Below are 18,688 nucleotides of genomic sequence, written 5' to 3'. Positions count from 1 at the left end.
TGGTTGTCAGTGGAAGACTGAATGAAGCAGGCATTCCAGAAGCAAATGTCTTGCCTGACCCTGACTGACAGTGGGCCTTGCTGTTGACATGTTGAGAATTTGCAGTGGGTGGGGCCCTGGCTGCCACAGCACTGCCTGGGGAGGGTATAAGGCCGAGCAGCCCGGCCCCTGGTGCCTGCAGATCTTATTTCCAGGAAAGGCGCCAGAAGTCTCACTTACAGAAAACTTCCTATGACTCCGGGATCAGGGGATTTGGGAAATGTAGATCTTTTGGTCTAAAACATCTTTATTGCAGTTCTAAAAAAACAGGCAGCAGATTGTCATAAATCATTGCAAATGTTCAGATAAATATACTTTCCAGGAATGTATATGTAAAATATATGCCGATCACTTTGGGGGAATTTTAATTGTCTGCTATGTTTTATTTTTATTTTTAAAAATATGTTTTTTTTTGGTTCAGAGAGAGGAAGGGAGAGGGAGAGAAAAGAGAAACATGGATTGCTGCCTCCTGTGGTGATGCAGCTCACAGCCAGCATGTACCTGCCAGCAACTGACCCAGCACCTCCAGGCGCATGGGACCAGCTCACCCTCTGAGCGACAGCAGGTGGGCGCCTGCTGTGTTTTACATGAATGACAGAAATGGCAGTTTTCAGGAGGTCCAACTCCAAATAACAGTTTTTACATAGACTGCCATTCTTAAACTATTTCTCTTTGAAAAACACTATAGCCAATTTCTATAGTGATATTAAAGCATAAGGTGTTTGTTTCATATTATTGTTATTTGCTTCGCAGACTAAGTAGCATAGGATTAAGATGTATGTATTGAATCAAAAGTCTTCCCCTTGAGAGTTGTTATCCAAGGATACTTACAACTTAATTTCTCTGTCTCTCTCTTTTTGAAGCCCGAGTTCTCTGAGTATCCTAACAGCTCACAATGAGATTATAAAGAATTACTCTAAAATATTCCAGCAGAGAAAAATCAGACTGCCTAGACTTTCCCAGCAGAAGGAACAAAGGTAAAGAAAGTGGGCGTGGCATGTGAGCAGAGGGACAAATGGACTCTGAGCTGGGCGTGTGAAGATGGGGGCAGCCGACCTGGGAGAGTGATGGGGGGGCAGCCGACCTGGGAGAGTGATGATGGGGGGGCAGCCGACCTGGGAGAGTGATGGGGGGGCAGCCGACCTGGGGAGTGATGGGGGGGCAGCCGACCTGGGAGAGTGATGGGGGGGCAGCCGACCTGGGGAGTGATGGGGGGGGCAGCCGACCTGGGGAGTGATGGGGGGGCAGCCGACCTGGGGAGTGATGGGGGGGCAGCCGACCTGGGAGAGTGATGGGGGGGCAGCCGACCTGGGGAGTGATGGGGGGGCAGCCGACCTGGGAGAGTGATGGGGGGGGCAGCCGACCTGGGAGAGTGATGGGGGGGGCAGCCGACCTGGGAGAGTGATCGGGGGGCAGCCGACCTGGGAGAGTGATGGGGGGGCAGCCGACCTGGGGAGTGATGGGGGGGCAGCCGACCTGGGAGAGTGATGGGGGGGCAGCCGACCTGGGAGAGTGATGGGGGGGGCAGCCGACCTGGGAGAGTGATCGGGGGGCAGCCGACCTGGGAGAGTGATGATGGGGGGGCAGCCGACCTGGGAAAGTGATGGGGGGCAGCCGACCTGGGAGAGTGATGGGGGGGCAGCCGACCTGGGAGAGTGATGATGGGGGGGCAGCCGACCTGGGAAAGTGATGGGGGGGCAGCCGACCTGGGAGAGTGATGGGGGGGCAGCCGACCTGGGAGAGTGATGGGGGGGGCAGCCGACCTGGGGAGTGATGGGGGGCAGCCGACCTGGGAGAGTGATGGGGGGGCAGCCGACCTGGGAGAGTGATGGGGGGGGGCAGCCGACCTGGGGAGTGATGGGGGGGCAGCCGACCTGGGAGAGTGATGGGGGGGGCAGCCGACCTGGGGAGTGATGGGGGGGCAGCCGACCTGGGAGAGTGATGGGGGGGGCAGCCGACCTGGGAGAGTGATCGGGGGGCAGCCGACCTGGGAGAGTGATGATGGGGGGGCAGCCGACCTGGGAAAGTGATGGGGGGCAGCCGACCTGGGAGAGTGATGGGGGGGCAGCCGACCTGGGAGAGTGATGGGGGGTCAGCCGACCTGGGAGAGTGATGGGGGGGCAGCCGACCTGGGAGAGTGATGGGGGGGCAGCCGACCTGGGAGAGTGATGGGGGGGCAGCCGACCTGGGAGAGTGATGGGGGGAGGCAGCCGACCTGGGAGAGTGATGGGGGGGGTCAGCCGACCTGGGGAGTGATGGGGGGGCAGCCGACCTGGGAGAGTGATGGGGGGGCAGCCGACCTGGGAGAGTGATGGGGGGGCAGCCGACCTGGGAGAGTGATGTGGGGGGGGCAGCCGACCTGGGAGAGTGATGGGGGGGGCAGCCGACCTGGGAGAGTGATGGGGGGGCAGCCGACCTGGGAGAGTGATGGGGGGGCAGCTGACCTGGGAGAGTGATGATGGGGGGTCAGCCGACCTGGGGAGTGATGGGGGGGCAGCCCACCTGGGAGAGTGATGGGGGGCAGCCGACCTGGGGAGTGATGGGGGGGCAGCCGACCTGGGAGAGTGATGTGGGGGGGCAGCCGACCTGGGAGAGTGATGGGGGGGGGCAGCCGACCTGGGAGAGTGATGGGGGGGCAGCCAACCTGGGAGAGTAATGGGGGGGCAGCCGACCTGGGAGAGTGATGGGGGGGCAGCCGACCTGGGAGAGTGATGGGGGGGGGCAGCCGACCTGGGAGAGTGATGGGGGGGCAGCCAACCTGGGAGAGTAATGGGGGGGCAGCCGACCTGGGAGAGTAATGGGGGGGCAGCCGACCTGGGAGAGTGATGGGGGGGCAGCCGACCTGGGAGAGTGATGATGGGAGGGCAGCCGACCTGGGGAGTGATGGGGGGGCAGCCGGGGTGGGGGGGAAGGCAGACCCATGTGGCCATTTTGCAGGAGTTTTAGTGACCTGGTGATTATTGGGACCAATAAGTGTGTTGCTGCCTCAGGGTTATCATTAACATGAATAAACAACTAGTCTTGTCTATTAAACATAACAAGCAAAAATACTATTAAGAATGAGAAAGATAATACACACGATACAAGGAAATTGTAAATTATGATATAATACTTTATGTAATGAGTTGAATTTGATAATCTAGATGCTATTGGCTAGTTTTCTAAAAACTAGGTACTAAATTTATTTAAGAAGATAGAATTAAAAAAAGATGGTATAAATAGTTGTGAAAATGCTGGTATAAGTAGTTGTGAAAAGTACTCTTTAAAAGTATTTTTTGAAGCAAAACAAGCACAAAAGTAAAAATTAATGCCCCCTCTCCCCCAACAAAAACAAGCCCACATGATATCACTAGAACTTCCTTTTAAGAAAAAGTAATTATTATGCAATTTAATTGTCCTGGGGTATATACAATGAAAATTAGCTTGTAAATTTGCCATGCACAAGATTTAACAAGAATGACAGAAATAGGAGATAACAATTTTAATTATGACTATATAGGAAATACACAAAATAAAATATTGGCAAAGGAAATGACGCCGCCGAGTGTTAGCCGATCGGCACATCACAGCTAGGTTGCCTCCATCTTCTGAGTGTAAAGAAAGCTCAACATTAAAACAGCCATCATTAACATTTGTAATATTAGTTGCCCACAGGCAAACGATATGCTACTCTCTGGAGATGATGAAAAGGCATTTGCTGTAACTCAGTATCCATATCTCACAGTAAAAGTGAAGGTACGTTTTTCCCTCTCATGTGTGCAGTAAGTGACAGCTAAGAAATACAGAAAACACTTATGTCCAGCCAGAAAGAACTATGCCCTAAAATAGCAATAAAAATACTTTAAACTGGTTTAAATAAATTTCACAAAATATATTGAAAAATTATAAATCTTCTGTAGGCTCAGCTCACCCTGGTCCCTGGTGTAAGGGGCTGCACCCACACTGCCCAGGAGGTGGGAACAGAGCTCAGGCTACTCGGGGAAGCTCTTGGCAGGATGAGGTCGACGAGGAAACATGAGCTGTGATAGACACTGACTGCCTGTGCTGTCAGAACTGCTCATCAGCAGCCGTCCTCTGTCACCATGGTCACAGCCAGCACTCGGTTCACGCAGCACCCACGTGTGACAGAAGCCATCGGAAGACGCACGTGAGGAAAGCCCTGCTGTCTGCGCAGCTGGGAGAATGCGATGGCAGCGCCTTGTCTTGGCTAAGGTGGAGGGAGCGCCATGCGCCAGGAGAGCGGAGGGTGCGCCCCAGGAAACCGGCTGAGCGGCGGGAGGCCTGGCTGTGAGGGGGAAAACTGTGAGCAGAGCTGTGGGGACAGGACAGGAGTGACCTCAGGGCTGCTTGGCGCTGGGACCGTTGTCTAGAATGTGTTTGACTCATGGACCGCGGCTGTTTGTGGTCCAGTCACAGCTGCAGGGAATCGAATGCACGGACACATCGTTTTAGAAGGAACCCTGAGTGTGGACCCACAAGACATGGACTTGAGTTTTTGTTTTGCCCCAAAGCAGCAACCTGGCTTTGGAATAGTCTCTGACCATTGCGTGCACTCAGCTCTTGCTCAGAAGAGGATGGTATTAGGATCGCACCTCACAGGTAGATGGGCCTTTCCCTGTCCCAGCTCTCACCATGAGCATGCGTTTCAGATGACAGTGATTCATGTAGATTTATACCACCTGTCACAAAAGTCTACCTTTTTTCAACAACGACAAAGAAATACATATAATCTTCAAAACAGTTATAAAAATCACTGTGTTGTTTGCTTCAATGAATTTAATATCACCCTTTATGAACAACAAGAAAAGGTATAGACTTTGAATCAATTCATCTTTACATCATTTTATTTCCAGAGGAAAACAGACGTGTAAGAAAATGATAGTCATCGAGGAAACAGATGCTAAGCACTCACAGAACTGTGCAAACCCACATTGGATATTTCTTCAAAATGTCCATGACCTCCTGATACACCCTGATCACTTTGCCTGCTTGCAAAGTTGTTTATTAGCCTCTTATTCCATGATTTTGAGTTTTGTCTGACTGGAACTTTTAGACCATGCATATTGCATTGTTGTTAGTTTTGTTAAATAAATATGATGATGGGCGTTATTTTCTTCTGTTTCTGAAGAGCATAAGGCACCCCATAAGCACCAATCAATCAATCAATTTGTGTGCCACACATTTGTTTCTGCTGCTTTCGGCGGTTTGGCTTCTCCTGGTTGGCCTCAGTGTCTGGAGGACCTTTGGGATGATTCTGAATCTCTCCGTGGACTTGGATGTCCACCAGGCAGGGGCCCAGCAGCCTCCTGCATGTACAGGGGACAAACGCCGCCAGAACCTGGGTCCAGGGGCCTCTCTCCACAGAGCTGCCTCCAAGTCTGCCGTCTCTCCCTCCCCCGGCCTCCACGCCACAGACTCCTCCTCGCTAGAAGAGAAGAAAGCAGTGCATTACACCACTTGTGTCTGAGAATCGGGGTGGGGGGGGGGCGGGGTGGGGGAGAGAACAGCCCATTGGTTAAACCTGCATTCTCATCACTGGCAGACTTTACTGAACTTGCTCTTGTAGCCTAGCTACAGGAATAACTAGGGCCAGCGCTTTAAGGAGGGCTCTGGGAGCGAAAGCAGGGGAGGGTGAGTGGGAAGAGATCAACCAATGAACTTGTAAGCATTATATGCATAATCCATGGACACAGATAATAGGGTGGTGAAGGCCTGGGGGACGGGGGCGGGCTAGGAGGGGTCACTGGGGAAAAAGGGGGACTTATGCAATACTTTCAACAATGAAGATAAAATAAATAAAATGTCAAATTATGTCAGAAGAGTGCATTTCTGCTCTTGACAATGAAGCAAAAGTTCATGTCAGAGTTTTGTGTGCAAAATCGTAAATAATGTGTTTCCTTGTCTAGAAAACTGTCTGAGTACACAGAAGAGAGTCAGCGCCAACAATCGGAGGATGCTCACAACATAGCCATCTATATTCAACAACTGCTCGGCGGCCATCCATGTGGACCCAAAAACTTTGAAGAGAAGGTAGAAGAATTACTGGAAATTCTAAAGAAATTGTAAGTATTTTTAAAGATATTTTAAAATTGAATTTTAGAGAGAGAGGAAGGGAGAGAGAGAAACGTCAATGATAAGAGCAAAACATTGATCTGCTGCCTCTTGCATATCTCCTACTGGGGACTGAGCCCACAACCCAGGCTTGTGCTCTGACCAGGACTCAAAACTGGCAACCTTTTGGTGCATAGGATGACACTCAAACAATTGAACCACACCAGACATGACTCTAAGTATTTTTTAAAAAATATATATTTTATTGATTTTTTATAGAGAGGAAGGGAGAGAGATAGAGAGTCAGAAACATCGATGAGAGAGAAACACCGATCAGCCGCCTCTTGCACATCGCCCACTGGGGATGTGCCCGCAACCCAGGTACATGCCCTTGACCGGAATTGAACCTGGGACCTTTCAGTCCGCAGGCCGACGCTCTATCCACTGAGCCAAACCGGCTTCGGTGACTCTAAGTATTTTTAATATATTACTTCTTATTGTACCAGAGGCCTGGTACACGGAATTCGTGCAGTGGTGGGGGGGCGTTGCCTGCAGGGATTGGCTCCCACTCAGAGGGCGGGTCCATAGCCAATCCCACTGTGGGAGCGCACTGACCACCAGGGGGCAGCTCCTGCATTGAGCGTCTGCCCTCTGGTGGTCAGTGTGCATCATAGCGGCCGGTTGACCGGTTGTTCAGGGGGTTCTGCCATTCTGTCGCTGTGCTTTTATTATATAGGATTCTTTCGAATTGTTTTTTTATCTTTTTAAAGTTAGCTATTAGGAGGTCAGTGTACTGTAACTGCACCCAGACACTGAATGACAATAGCGGAGCAGCTGAAAAGGGAACTCACTTGATAGGATCTTTAATGTTCACACAAAGCTGTAGTTTCTCTCTATATAATTTCTGATTTAAGCCTCACGTCACTGCTTTGAGGTGGATACGATAGAAAAGCTGGTGAGTAAAAGAGCAATGTATAAGTTAAGTCTACAATTCGTGTTTGTTCTTCTACGAAATGTGCTTTTTAGCTTGTCGCCTTCGTACACTAGTTATTCATTTTCTGTTGCTGTGTAACGAATTATCATCCACTCAGTGGCATTAAACAACATATGTTTATTGTCTCTCTGGACAAGTTTGGCCAGTCCTCTGCTCATGTCACAGGCTTCAGTCAAGGTGCTTGCCTGGTGGTGTTCCTTTCTGGAACATGAGGTCGCCTTCCAAGCTCACCTGTGTTGTTGGCAGAGTTCAGTTTCCTGTGGTTGTGGGACTGCGGTCTCTGCTCTCTTCCTGGCTCTCAGTGGAGGGCTCCTGGAGGTGCCACCGATCTGCTGTGTGGCCCTCGCTCAGACCTTCCACAGCAGGAAGCTTCCATCTTCAAAGCCAGCCAGAAAGAGTCTCATTCTACTAAACTGAAATCTTATGTGATCTAACCAAGGGCCTGTAGAGACCTGACCTTGGCCAGATTTTATTGGTTAGAAACAAACCATTGGTTTTTCTCCCATCCCCAAACTGTGGGAGAGGAGATTGGGGGCCTCTCAGTGTGTGCTGGCTATATTGGTAATATTATACATCTCTCTGTGACCCGTGGACCCCATCGAGTGGGCTGAGGGCTTTATGTTCGCACGTAGTTCAGCTGAGACCCGGGCGTTGGTGGAAAGTTGTCAGGTCTGTAGCCCTGTGTTTACCTGGGACTTGCTGAACCATGACTGGGTTGATGGGCGACTGCATGACGTGACAACACTTTTTAAAAGCAGCTACCTTACACTCTAAAAATCTCCACTTTGTCACTCTGCCTGTGATCTTAACAAAAAGAAATCGATTTTGGGTAACAGTAACCTCTTTTTGAAGACATGTAACTCTGCCTGACAAGATGAAGAAACTATTGCTCATTGATTACTCAGTGTGATTTGCCTTCGTTATGTTGATTAATTCTTACCTTCTACCTCAGTTGAGCAGCTCTGAGTCAACAGTGCTGGAGGGGAGGAAGGATAACTGAGTTTGAAACATTAAAATCACAGGAAAGGGCCCATCTGGGAGATGTCACCTGAGAGAAAGGGCTGGAGGAACCAAAGGGCAAGGCGTAACTGGGACGTGTGTGCAGAGCAGTCAGTGCGGGGGAGGAGATGAGGGAGACAAAAAAAAAAAAAAAAAAAAAAAAAAGAGGGAGGGAGAGAGAGTTGGGAGATTCCTGTTAAGTCATGTATTTGAAGGCATATGAGATTGAATGTAAGCTTATCAGGTATGTTATTTAGGATTTTAGATTGTGAGCAACAGAAAGGACTCTGAATAATTTGAAAAGTGGTAGGAAGTGCCCAGTGTGGCTCAGTTGGTTGGAGCATAAGATTCCTGTGCAGCGAAGGGTTTGATCCCTGGTCAGGGCACATGCCTGGGTTTCAGGTTTGATCCTCGGGTGGGACAGGTGTGGAAGACAACATTTCAATCTTTCTCTCTCACATTGATCTCTCTCTCTCTCTCTCTCTCTCTCTCTCTCTCTCTCTCTCTCTCTCATCAATAAAAACATATCCTTGGGTGAGGAGAGGGAAAGTGCATGGAAGAGCACTGGAGGCCCCAGTGGAAGGGTTATAGATCTGGAGACGGGATGAACCAGAGCGACTCTGGAGGTCTCTCCAAGATCCAGCCCTGGAATGTGTTGGTTGTAGCTGCTCTGACTGGTTCCAGGGACAGGGGTCAGACTGTGCTCAGTCCCCGGATGAACGCTGAGGGGCATGATCGACGGTTTTGCTGAGTGTACCCGTTGGTAAAGGGATGACATTTCAAAAGAGAAAGTATTTCAGAAGGAGGGGGATGACTTGTGGATAAACATTGAAAGCTATGAGCTAAAACATTGCTTGGGATTTTAATTTCTAAATAATTTTGACTAATTTATTTTTCACACCTAAACTCATGAAATCAGCACGCACTTTGGAAAGCTGTGGGCTTCCGGCAGCATTGCTGGTATGGGGTTGCAGTGTGGGCAACCATCTTTCCCTCCTGGGCAGCTGACATTCCATGTAAGAGTGAGAGCATGAACATGCATATCTCGCGAGCGTTCAGTGCAGGAAGGAGCACTACTCCCAGTAGGGGAGCGAGTGCGATGCGACGACAGAGTCCTCTTGTGCGGCGACCCCGACGCGTCATCAAGGAGATGACAGCCAGCCCAGCAGGTCCCATGAGGGGTGCATTCCAGGAGGACACAGTGCAGTGGCCCAGGAAGGCACATCCCAAACGAGTGGGCAAGGAGGTCAGTGTCTGATGCTCGAGGGAGGGAGAGGCAGGTGCGACGGCAGATGTCATGTGGGTCTTTAATGCTGGTGTGACCAGCCCTTGGGAGGGTCATGTGGGGAGTGGACTGCCGGGAGCCGGTCCATCCTTGCTGTTTCAAGGGACCTGGCATATATGGCATACAGTTCTTAATATGTTTGCTCACCTTCTTGGCGCTGTGTTTTAACCAAGGTCACCTCTCTGAGAAAGGCTGAATCCCCAGGTAGGGATTTTCCCCTGAAGTTAGGGAGGGAATAAAACCCCTCAACTAAGTGCCAGGCGGGTAATTAATCACTTTAACTATGAACAATCATGCTTAAGCTACATAATCTTTACTCCCTGGAATGGAGATAAGAAACGCCCTAACCTTTGGAATAGAGATTGATAGGATTGGAATCAACTGGTATAAATACAGATGCAACAAGACAACAACAGACAGAATTCAGAAGACAGAACCTACACAGAGCCTGGAGACAGAAGAACTTCGCTGGAGAGAACATGGCAAAAGATCCTGGACTGAACCTGACTATAGAACATGGCAAGAGAACCTGACTAGAACCTGGTGACTGGACCTGGCTGGAGAACCTGGACAGAACCTGGCTGAAGAACCTAGCGAGGGAACATGGCTACAGAACCTCGCTGGAAATCCGAAGCAGAACCTCTCTGGAGATCCAAACCAGAACTTGGCTGGAGATCCTGGCTGTAGATCCTGGCTAGGCTGCTGATCAACTGAACACTGTCTCCGTGTCCTTCCTTCTTCGCCGACTCCGTCTACGCCTTTGGGAACCCCTGGACCTGCTGGGGTTGGACCCCGGTAGTGGGACTGTGGGTGTGGAGATTGGGGAGACCTGTCAGTGGCTGTCTGGAGTTGGTTGGGGTGCGACGGCTGTGTCCTGACTTCTGTTTTGGGGAGTTCGATCTGACATGCAGAATGTGAATTTTTTTCTTTTTTTAAAGACGAGTAGGTTTCAATGGACAGTCTTGGAAACATCAGAGACTTTGCTGAACTTGACCACTAACAAGGAGAACGCTGGGCAAATCAACCTCCCGCGTGTCTGTGTCTGTGTTTGATTGCGACGCCTGTAACCCCACCAGCGCCTACGGTGCAGCTAAGGACTGCTTGGGTGAAAAGAATTGGTTTCTTGTTATAAGTGACTAATTGGTTTATTTTATAAATGACTAATTTCTGGAAAAAAGAAACGTGCCTGTGTGTGGGGGGGCTGCCAAACGGGCCGGAGGAGAGAGAAGTGTGTAAACGAGCCGTGAAGAGCAGTTTAAGATCCTCTGGGGAAACTGGGCCCGTTGTTCTGTTCTCTTCCTCCAATTACAGATGCTCCCTGGGAGGGAAGGCGTCTGAACACCGCTAGGAGGAGGAGCTGAGAGCAAAGCGGTCAGCAGTGCTGGGGGCTGTCCCCCGGGGCTTGCGAGCCTGGCTGGTAGACTCAGGCGGCTTAGAGGCCAGATGCCCTGTGGGCCTCACGCCCTGCCTCCCAGGGAGATGTGCTTTGAGCAGGGATGTGGTTTTGCCCCCGACCTTCGCCGGGCTCTCGGGCAGGGGCAGAAGCCTGTGCGCTCGGAATTGTGTTGCAAGTCGTTGGGAGGAAAGGGGACGGAATGAGAGGGGCCCCCTCCTGGGAAAGAAAGGCTTTACTTGAAGCCAAAGGGAACATAGGTTGGTGAGTAAAGTGTGACCACTGAAAGCAATTTAGATTCTGACGGGAGCAGTGGTCACTTATGACATAAGGAAGGGAGCTACCTGGCCGGGTGGCTCAGGTGGTTGGAGCATCATCCCACACACCTAAAGGTTGTGGGTTCGAGCCCTGGTTGGGGCCTGTACGAGATGCAACCAACCAGATAGATGTTTCTCTCTCTCACCTTGCCTCTCTCTTTAAAATCAATAAAAACATGTCCTCGGGTGAGTATTGAGAAAGGAAAGAGCATAAGGGAAGAGAATTATGGGTTAAGGAGACAGTGAGGGAGGGACAGACGGGAAGCCGCCAGCAGTGGCTGAGGGACAGATAGGGAGGCGCTGCCTCGGTCTCCGTGGGGGGTGGGAGGCTCAGGCACCTTGATGCACACGGCCAAGCACTGACTGTAGTCAGAAGGGCCAGGTTTTGACTGAACTCCTCCCGTTCCTCACTGCGTGATCTGTGCGCCCTCCTACCTCCGATACACATCCACTAACCAACACCACGGCACATTTATCACCTCCTACGGTCATTGCTGCCCTGAGCCGAGCCCGTGAGCAGTGCAGGCCCAGGTGTGAGCTCGGTCCCTTCCGGGCCCTCCGGGCCTGCCCCCTCCCCTCCCGGAGGCCGCTGTGCACTGGCTACAGCTGAGGCAGAAAGAGGCTCCTAGGAGCTCAGAAGAACAAAGCATCCCACTGTTTATCCTCCAGGAAAGAATATGTACATTTCCCTCGCAGCTTATGAATGAACGACAGCAGCCAGTTATTTATCATATATTTACATTGGTTTACAAAGTTGCCAGTGATCTCTTTATACTGGAGTTTCAGAAACTATTATTTGGTCACAGTCATAAATTAGTATTTTAAAAAATTATACCTTTATAACTTGTTCTATTGTTTGGAAACAAGCAAATAGCCTCTGTTATAATATTTCTTGTGAAAATGATTTTTTTTTTTTACTGTGTAGATATGTCTTAATCCATCTGAGTGCTATAACAAAAATATCAGAGACCGGCCCTGGCTGGGTGGCTTGGCTGGTCAGAGCGTCGTCTCATACACCAATAGGCTGTGGGTTCGATTTCTGGTCAGGGCACATACCCAGGTTGTGGGTTTGATCTCCAGTCAGGGTACATACAGGAGGCAACCGATCAATGCTTCTCACATTAGTTTCTCTTTCTCCCTTCCTCTCTCTCTCAAATTAATTTTTTAAAAATATTGCAGATGGGGTGGCTTACGCAACAGAAATTCATTTCTCACAGTTCTGGAGGCTGGAAGTCTGAGATCAAGGTGGCTGCAGGTCCCACGTCTGCTGAGAGGCCTCTTCCTGGCTCCTCCATGTCCTCACACGGTCACAGGGAGGAGCTTTCTGGGGGTCTCTAAGGGCTCTGTCCTCATGACTCAAGCACCTTCCACAGGTCCCACTTCCATACGCCATCGCATTGGGGTTTAGGATCTTAACAGACCGAAGGATTTGGGGGGAAACTGAGCCCGCAGAAAGGTCTACTTTATTTCAATATTGATGCAAGGGTTAAAGGTGAGACTTCCTGTCTGGGGTGACTATTTTACTTTTCACTTCAAGTTAGAATCTTTCCCGCCCATAGAAATTTGCGTATTTGCTTTGCCCTATTTTCCTGTAGCTGGGCCTGACCTGGTGTTTATCTCATTATTTTCTTTTTTTCAAGTTCAGTCTCCAAGGAAATTTGTGGGAAAATGTATTGGAAGTCCTCAGCTGGCTGAGCTATACATGACGCGGCACTGCGCCGGCTTGTGGTGCGGCCTGCTGAGCGGACACGTACAGTGCGACATGGTCACAGCTAGTTTAGCTCACATCCACCGTCTCATAGAAAAGGGAAGGAAAGGAGGGACAAGTATGTGTTTTTTTCCTGGTGATGGGGACTTCGAGGATCTGTTCTCTTAGCAGTCTTCCCCCCCGAATGTACTCTGCCTCTGCCCTTCGCCTTGTCATTCGCGCCGTGCTTGTCATTCACAGCCCCTGGGATTGTCCAGTGTTTCCAACGTCCGTTTCCCCTCCGCCCGTGACAGGCAGCTGGGCTCCGGAGAGCTGGAAGCAAAGCCAGGGTCCGGATTTTCCTTTCCCTTGGGAGCCGGGTCCAGTGCAGCGCCAGGCTCACTGCAGCCCATCAGTCCATTGCGTGGGGTCTGCACGGCCGGGGGCCACCGGGGAGAATGGCAGGAAGCCAGGCGTGAGCCGTGAGCCAGGCGTGAGCCGTGAGCCAGGCGTGCCAAGAGGAACCAAGAGAGTGCGAGAACACCAAGGGGGAGCTCTGTGTTTAGGGGTTAAGCACCCCAAACCTTTGTGGCTGGCAGTGGCCACGCCCATTCGGGCCAATGGCCTTTCCCGCAGGTGAGACTGGCAGGCAAGCCCCTTTGTTAGTCCCCTGACTTCACTGGACACGGGTCCACCTTCCCGCTGTCGGTCCCCTTCTTCCGAGGTTGTGCAGGGAACATGCCTATAATGTCTGGCCTCCCTTTGCTCCTTTCCTATGATTAATAATCCGTTAATTACAGTGGTATCAGGCTGTCCTTACAATTGGGACTGTAATGTATAGCTGGAAATGTATCACTTTAAAGAAAGGGGCGAATCAAACAAGTAGCAAAAACGATTCCTTTGGGGCTGGTGTGGTGAGCAGTGCCTGGCTGAGCAGGGCTGCCGCGGCTGGCCCGGCTTCGGCTCTGAGCGGTGAGCTCCGCAGCCGGCCTGGCCCTCTGTCTGGAGCGCAGCGATGAGGAGGGTGGGAGTGCTTATGCCACATCCTCCTCACACAGGTCTCCTCCTCCTCAGGGGGCATCCAGCTCCCTGCCCATCTCACTGCGGATTTATTTTCAGATTTTATACCTTTTGAGAAAATATAACAAGTTCATCCAATTGGATACAGCACCAAAGATACGATCCATGAAAGAAATAACATAAACTAGATTTCATTAAAATTAAAAACTTCTGCTATGAGAAAGACAATGGCAAGAGAAGGAGACAGCTCACAGCCTGGGAGGAAATACCTGCGAAAGGCTCCCTGATGAAGGACTTATCCGGAACACAGAAAGGACCTAATTCAGCAGCAAAAACAACCTGCCCTGGTCCGCGTGGCTCATGCACCAAAAGGTCACCAGTTGACTCCTGGTCAGGGCACATGCCCTGGTTGTGGGCTCCATCCCCAGTAGGGGGCGTGCGGGAGGCAGCGGATCGGAAATCAATCTCTCTCTCTCTCTCTCTCTCTCTCTCTCTCTCTCTCTCTCCCTTACTCTTTCTCTAAAATACTAAAACTAAGATAATAATAATAATAAAAGAAAACCTCTCGCAATCTACGTTCGTAATCGGTGGGACCTCAAGTGGCACCTTCTCTCTCAGTCCTGGTGGTCGGCCTGCCTTTTCTTTGACCCGGAGGTCTGTCAGTTTCAGAAGCAGAGGGCTGCCAGGGCTGAGATGTGATCGTCAGGCTGCGGGTACGGTGGACAGTCAGCAGCCGCCTCGCCCGCTTTCCTGGAATCAGTGTCGCTCCGTCGTTAGACAACAAGCAAGTGCGCACTGAGCAGGTGGCTCCACCTGGGGACACACCTGTGGCGGAGCCGGGGGTTCCCGCTCAGAAAAGCTGGCAGGAGCGGAGGGCGCGGGAGAGGCCTGGGGAGGTGTGGCAGTTAAGCGGGATCCAGGCGCAGAGCCGCCTGGCCTCCAGGTGTGAGATTAGAGAGCGGAGGGCACGGAAGGGGGCGGGGCGGGGGGGGCGGGGGACGGCCAGGCTGGAGGATGAGGCAGGTGGTCATTTCTTTCACACATGTCCAGCGGCTGATGGAGGTGCTGCCCTGAAGTCCGTCCTCAGGTCTCCCGTCCTCAAATGTCATTGAAGTCTAATCTCCTTACGTTTGTGTCTAAGCTGCTTGCTTGATGTCTGGTCCTGGGTGCCTCTCCCACCGACGCTGGTGCTGGGAGCGGTGGTGCCGAGCCGTGGGTGGCCCTCAGGAGGTTCACGGTCGCTCTTCCTAGCCACCCGGGGCAGCCTTGGTCTCAGAAGCAGCGCGTCCTGCGTCTGCCCCTGGGAGCTAGCTGGGGGGGCGGGGGGGGGGTGTGGGGTGGAGAGGGGGGTCGGGGCGGGACGGGGAGCGGGGTCTCCATGCGCAACTGAGCGCTCCGTGTTGGGGCCCGTGCTCCCAGGCTCCGCCCAGTGAGGGAAGAAGAGCCGAGGCCGGCGGGGTGCGCTTAAGTCGGGGCCCCAGGAAGCGTACTGGGAGCTGGAAGTGTTTGGCTTGACCCAATGACCTCTGTTCATCGTGTTCTAATCAAAATGTGCCATTCAGGTGACAAAAACACAGCGTGGGGCAAACGCAGGTGTCTAGGTGCTCATATGGGAAACGGCGCTGTTTTGTGGCATTAAGAGTAGCAGCTGGAGAATTCAGGGTGGGTCAGGCTTCTCGGGGGGCTGGTTTTGTTTGCCATTGTCCCTAAAGTGTAGCTTTTTGGGGGGTTGCATTGGAAAATGTGGAATGTTTATCAGGGTCTTTTCCTTCTTGGCTACCCCTGATTTCTTAGTCTCCCTGGCACCACGAGCCGGTGAAATCTGGTTGAGTTTTATTTGCTGTCTGGCTTGTCCTCTTGCCTGTGCAGCTGACGAGTCATCAAATGTGCTGAAGGGGAAACAGCAGAGACCGCTGAGCGTCCGCACGGCCCCTTCTCCGCATGTTGCTCCTGTCCCCTTCGGTCTTCGTAGATATTCTCAAAACCCCACATTTGTTTGTTCCTTTGTTTTTGTTAAATTTATCCAACTTTCATGCTGTTTTTTTTTCTTGTTGGGGTGGTTATCTGAGAGGAGCTACCTTGCCATCAGAGGGACTTGTTTCTTGTTTGTGTCTTTATCCAACATCCTCGATAAATTAAAAAATGCTTCATTAAATGGGTGAATATTGTGTGCCAATTGAATAAGAGCAAAATAAGCATTTTTATTTAAGAAAAACATTTTGTTTAAAGGACATTTTTGCCCTAGCTAGTTTTGCTCAGTGGCTAGAGCATCAGCCTGTGGACGGAAGGGTCCTGGGCTCCATTCTGGTCAAGGACACTTGCCCGGGTTTCGGGCTCAGTCACTCCCCTGTGTGGGGCATGCAGGAGGCAGCTGATCAGTGATTCTCTCTCATCATTGATGTTTCTATCTCTCTCTCTCCCTCTCCTTCCTCTCTGAAATCAATAAAAAATATATTTTTAAAAGGCACCATTGTCTAAAAAATTTTTTAAAAGGACATTTCCCCCTTTCAGTTTTTAAGGTTATAATACTTGATATTGTCAGCTTTTTCCAGGACAATAAAGAATAAACATGAGACTCATACTGTTTCACAGATGGCTAATTGAAACTCTGGAGAAGATAATATTAGAGGAGTAGCTCAGATAATTGACATTAAGAAAAAAATGTACATAATTTGTGCTTGAAAAAGGAGAACAGATTAATTGGAGCCTAAAAGCTAAGGCTGTGTGGGAACCTTGTTTTTGTACGTTTCCTACGAAGCTAAGGAAGTTCTCTGTACAAATAGGACTGCGCAGGGGACATGGAGGGCACTCAGCTCTGCTGCAGGACAGCTCACTGGTCTGATTTGCACTAGAAAGTCCCTTATGAGAACTGACGAAGGCCTTTGTCAGCAGCGTGGACGGGCGGGACATTTGTTGTCCACCGTTATAGCAGAGGTCGCTGGAGAGGTTGACGGTTTTGTTGGTTGTTGCTGTGGTTTTTGTGGGGGCTGGGTTGCACACAAGGTTCGTTCAGTAAGCTTTCCTGCAGCCTAGAAATGCCTTTGTAGTGCGTGTGTTACTCTTCTTATCCACACTGTAGAAACACAAAAGTGTGGATGGATAATTAGATATGATTTCTTACCTGCTTGAGCTACTTTGAATCACAGACATTCTAGTTTTTCAGCATTCCAATGCCTACCTTCTTTTAAAATCAAAAGTTAGAATTTAGATTCATTGATTAAACCATGATTCTCAACTGGGGACGCTTTTGCCTCCCAGGAGACACCTAGCACCATCGGGAGGTATTTTTGGCTGTCACAGCTGGGCTGAGGGTCCCATTGACATCTGGAGAGTGGAGGCCAAGAGCATGTCTTCAATACCCTGAAGTTCGTTACCTTAAAGCAGTGTCTGGCCCACAGTGTAAGGAGTGTCAAGGTTGAGAACCTCTGATCTAAATATAAAGCTAATGTAAATGAAATGTTAGAGAAAATGATAGCAATGCCCTGTTGTTCAAATCCGTAAGCGTTATGAGTGCCTAACATTGACCTGATATGTACTTTTCCAAATATGAATAGATGTAGACCCCATGTTAGAGAAAAATTAACACATATATTCATTTTAATAAATGAAAATCAGTAATTTTTAATAATTTAATTATATTGAAAATGATAATAACAACAAAAATACATGCGTGTCGAAGGCTGCCCACATTTTGACTTACAGATTGATTATAAAGGCATCTCATGAAATTTTCAGCAACGATTTATAATCTAAATGATTGTGGAGATGCCTGAAACAGAAAGATTACATCTCCATCTTGGTGAGGAGAGGAATACGAAGTTGCACCAGATGGGCCAGTGATGTGCATGAAATGAAATGTAGAAATCAGTAAGACTGCAGCACTGGGAGGACCAAATTCTTTTTAGAATGATGACTTCCTTGCAATTAATAAAGCTGTAGGAGCCATGAGCTCCTCCCTCACTCCCACTCACCCTTCCTAACTTCCTACCTACAGTACCTCTGCTTGCTAAACAGTGACTCTGAGGATGTAGAAAAGACAGACAAAGAGAATAAGCTGGGTCTAGGTGGATCTCCTGTGCCTGGCTGAGGCCACAGAGAGAGACCCAGAGGCAAGCTGAGCCTTAATTTTATAGCCAGAGGTAAACAAGGTGGTGGTCACCATAGTCATAATGTTCTTGTGAGTTTCACTTATTTTGCCAGCACTTGCTGCCTCTCCCACAGCCCATTAGCTACCTAGAAAGGATCTAGGGAGCTCATAAGGTCAAACCTAATTATGCTAAGAGGTCTGTGCTGGGACTTGTTTGTGTCCCTGCCACAGGTCAGTCCCAGGCTTAACCCTATAGCCGTTCCCTACAATTTCCAATCTTTAAAAATACATGGACATAAAAATATCTATTCTAAAATCTGCCTAATCCCTGGCCAGCGTGGCTCATTGTCCCATACACCAATAGGTGGTTCGCTTCCTGGTCAGGGCACGAACTCCGGTTGCGGGTTTGATCCTCTGTCGGGGCCTGCTTGGGAGTTTCTTTCTCTCTTTCCCTTTCTTTCTGTTCCTCTCTCTAAAAAATCAATAAAATCTTCTTAAAAAGAAAAACCTAAATATAAATAAAAGAAAATCTGCTTCATCTTCAGATTATAGATTTATATTTCAAAATTACATATAGGGCCTATGGGGCAATTTTATGATTTGAGGTATTTGGGCCCCGTATTTACTCCTGATTTAGAAACCATAGCAGGAAGCAGAAGAGCGATGCTAGAACTTTATAGCAAGTTCATCGAAATGACCATTCTATGTATGAATGTGAAGAAACATTTAAAAATAATTTTGTAATATCTACTCTAATTTAAAGCACAGGCAAAATATTTGGTTTTTGAATAGAAGGTGATTTAAGCAGAAGCATTG

The 18,688-nt window shown here is 49.8% G+C and overlaps 1 protein-coding gene across 1 annotated transcript in view; it reads left to right on the top strand.

Moving 5' to 3' along the window:
• The window catches only part of CNBD1 (cyclic nucleotide binding domain containing 1), a 218,481-nt gene that overhangs the window by 15,151 nt on the left and 184,642 nt on the right, over positions 1–18,688 (top strand). Inside the window, exons 3-4 of the mRNA XM_059672816.1 lie at positions 903–1,016; positions 5,946–6,101. Of these exons, the coding sequence (XP_059528799.1) occupies positions 903–1,016; positions 5,946–6,101 (270 nt within the window). The remainder of the gene's footprint in view (positions 1–902; positions 1,017–5,945; positions 6,102–18,688) is intronic.

The sequence above is a fragment of the Myotis daubentonii genome, chromosome 17 (genome assembly GCF_963259705.1).
Source record: "Myotis daubentonii chromosome 17, mMyoDau2.1, whole genome shotgun sequence".
Taxonomy (NCBI): Eukaryota; Metazoa; Chordata; class Mammalia; order Chiroptera; family Vespertilionidae; genus Myotis; species Myotis daubentonii.
Note: the sequence above shows the minus strand (reverse complement) of the source record. Positions and strands in the feature narration are given on the sequence as shown.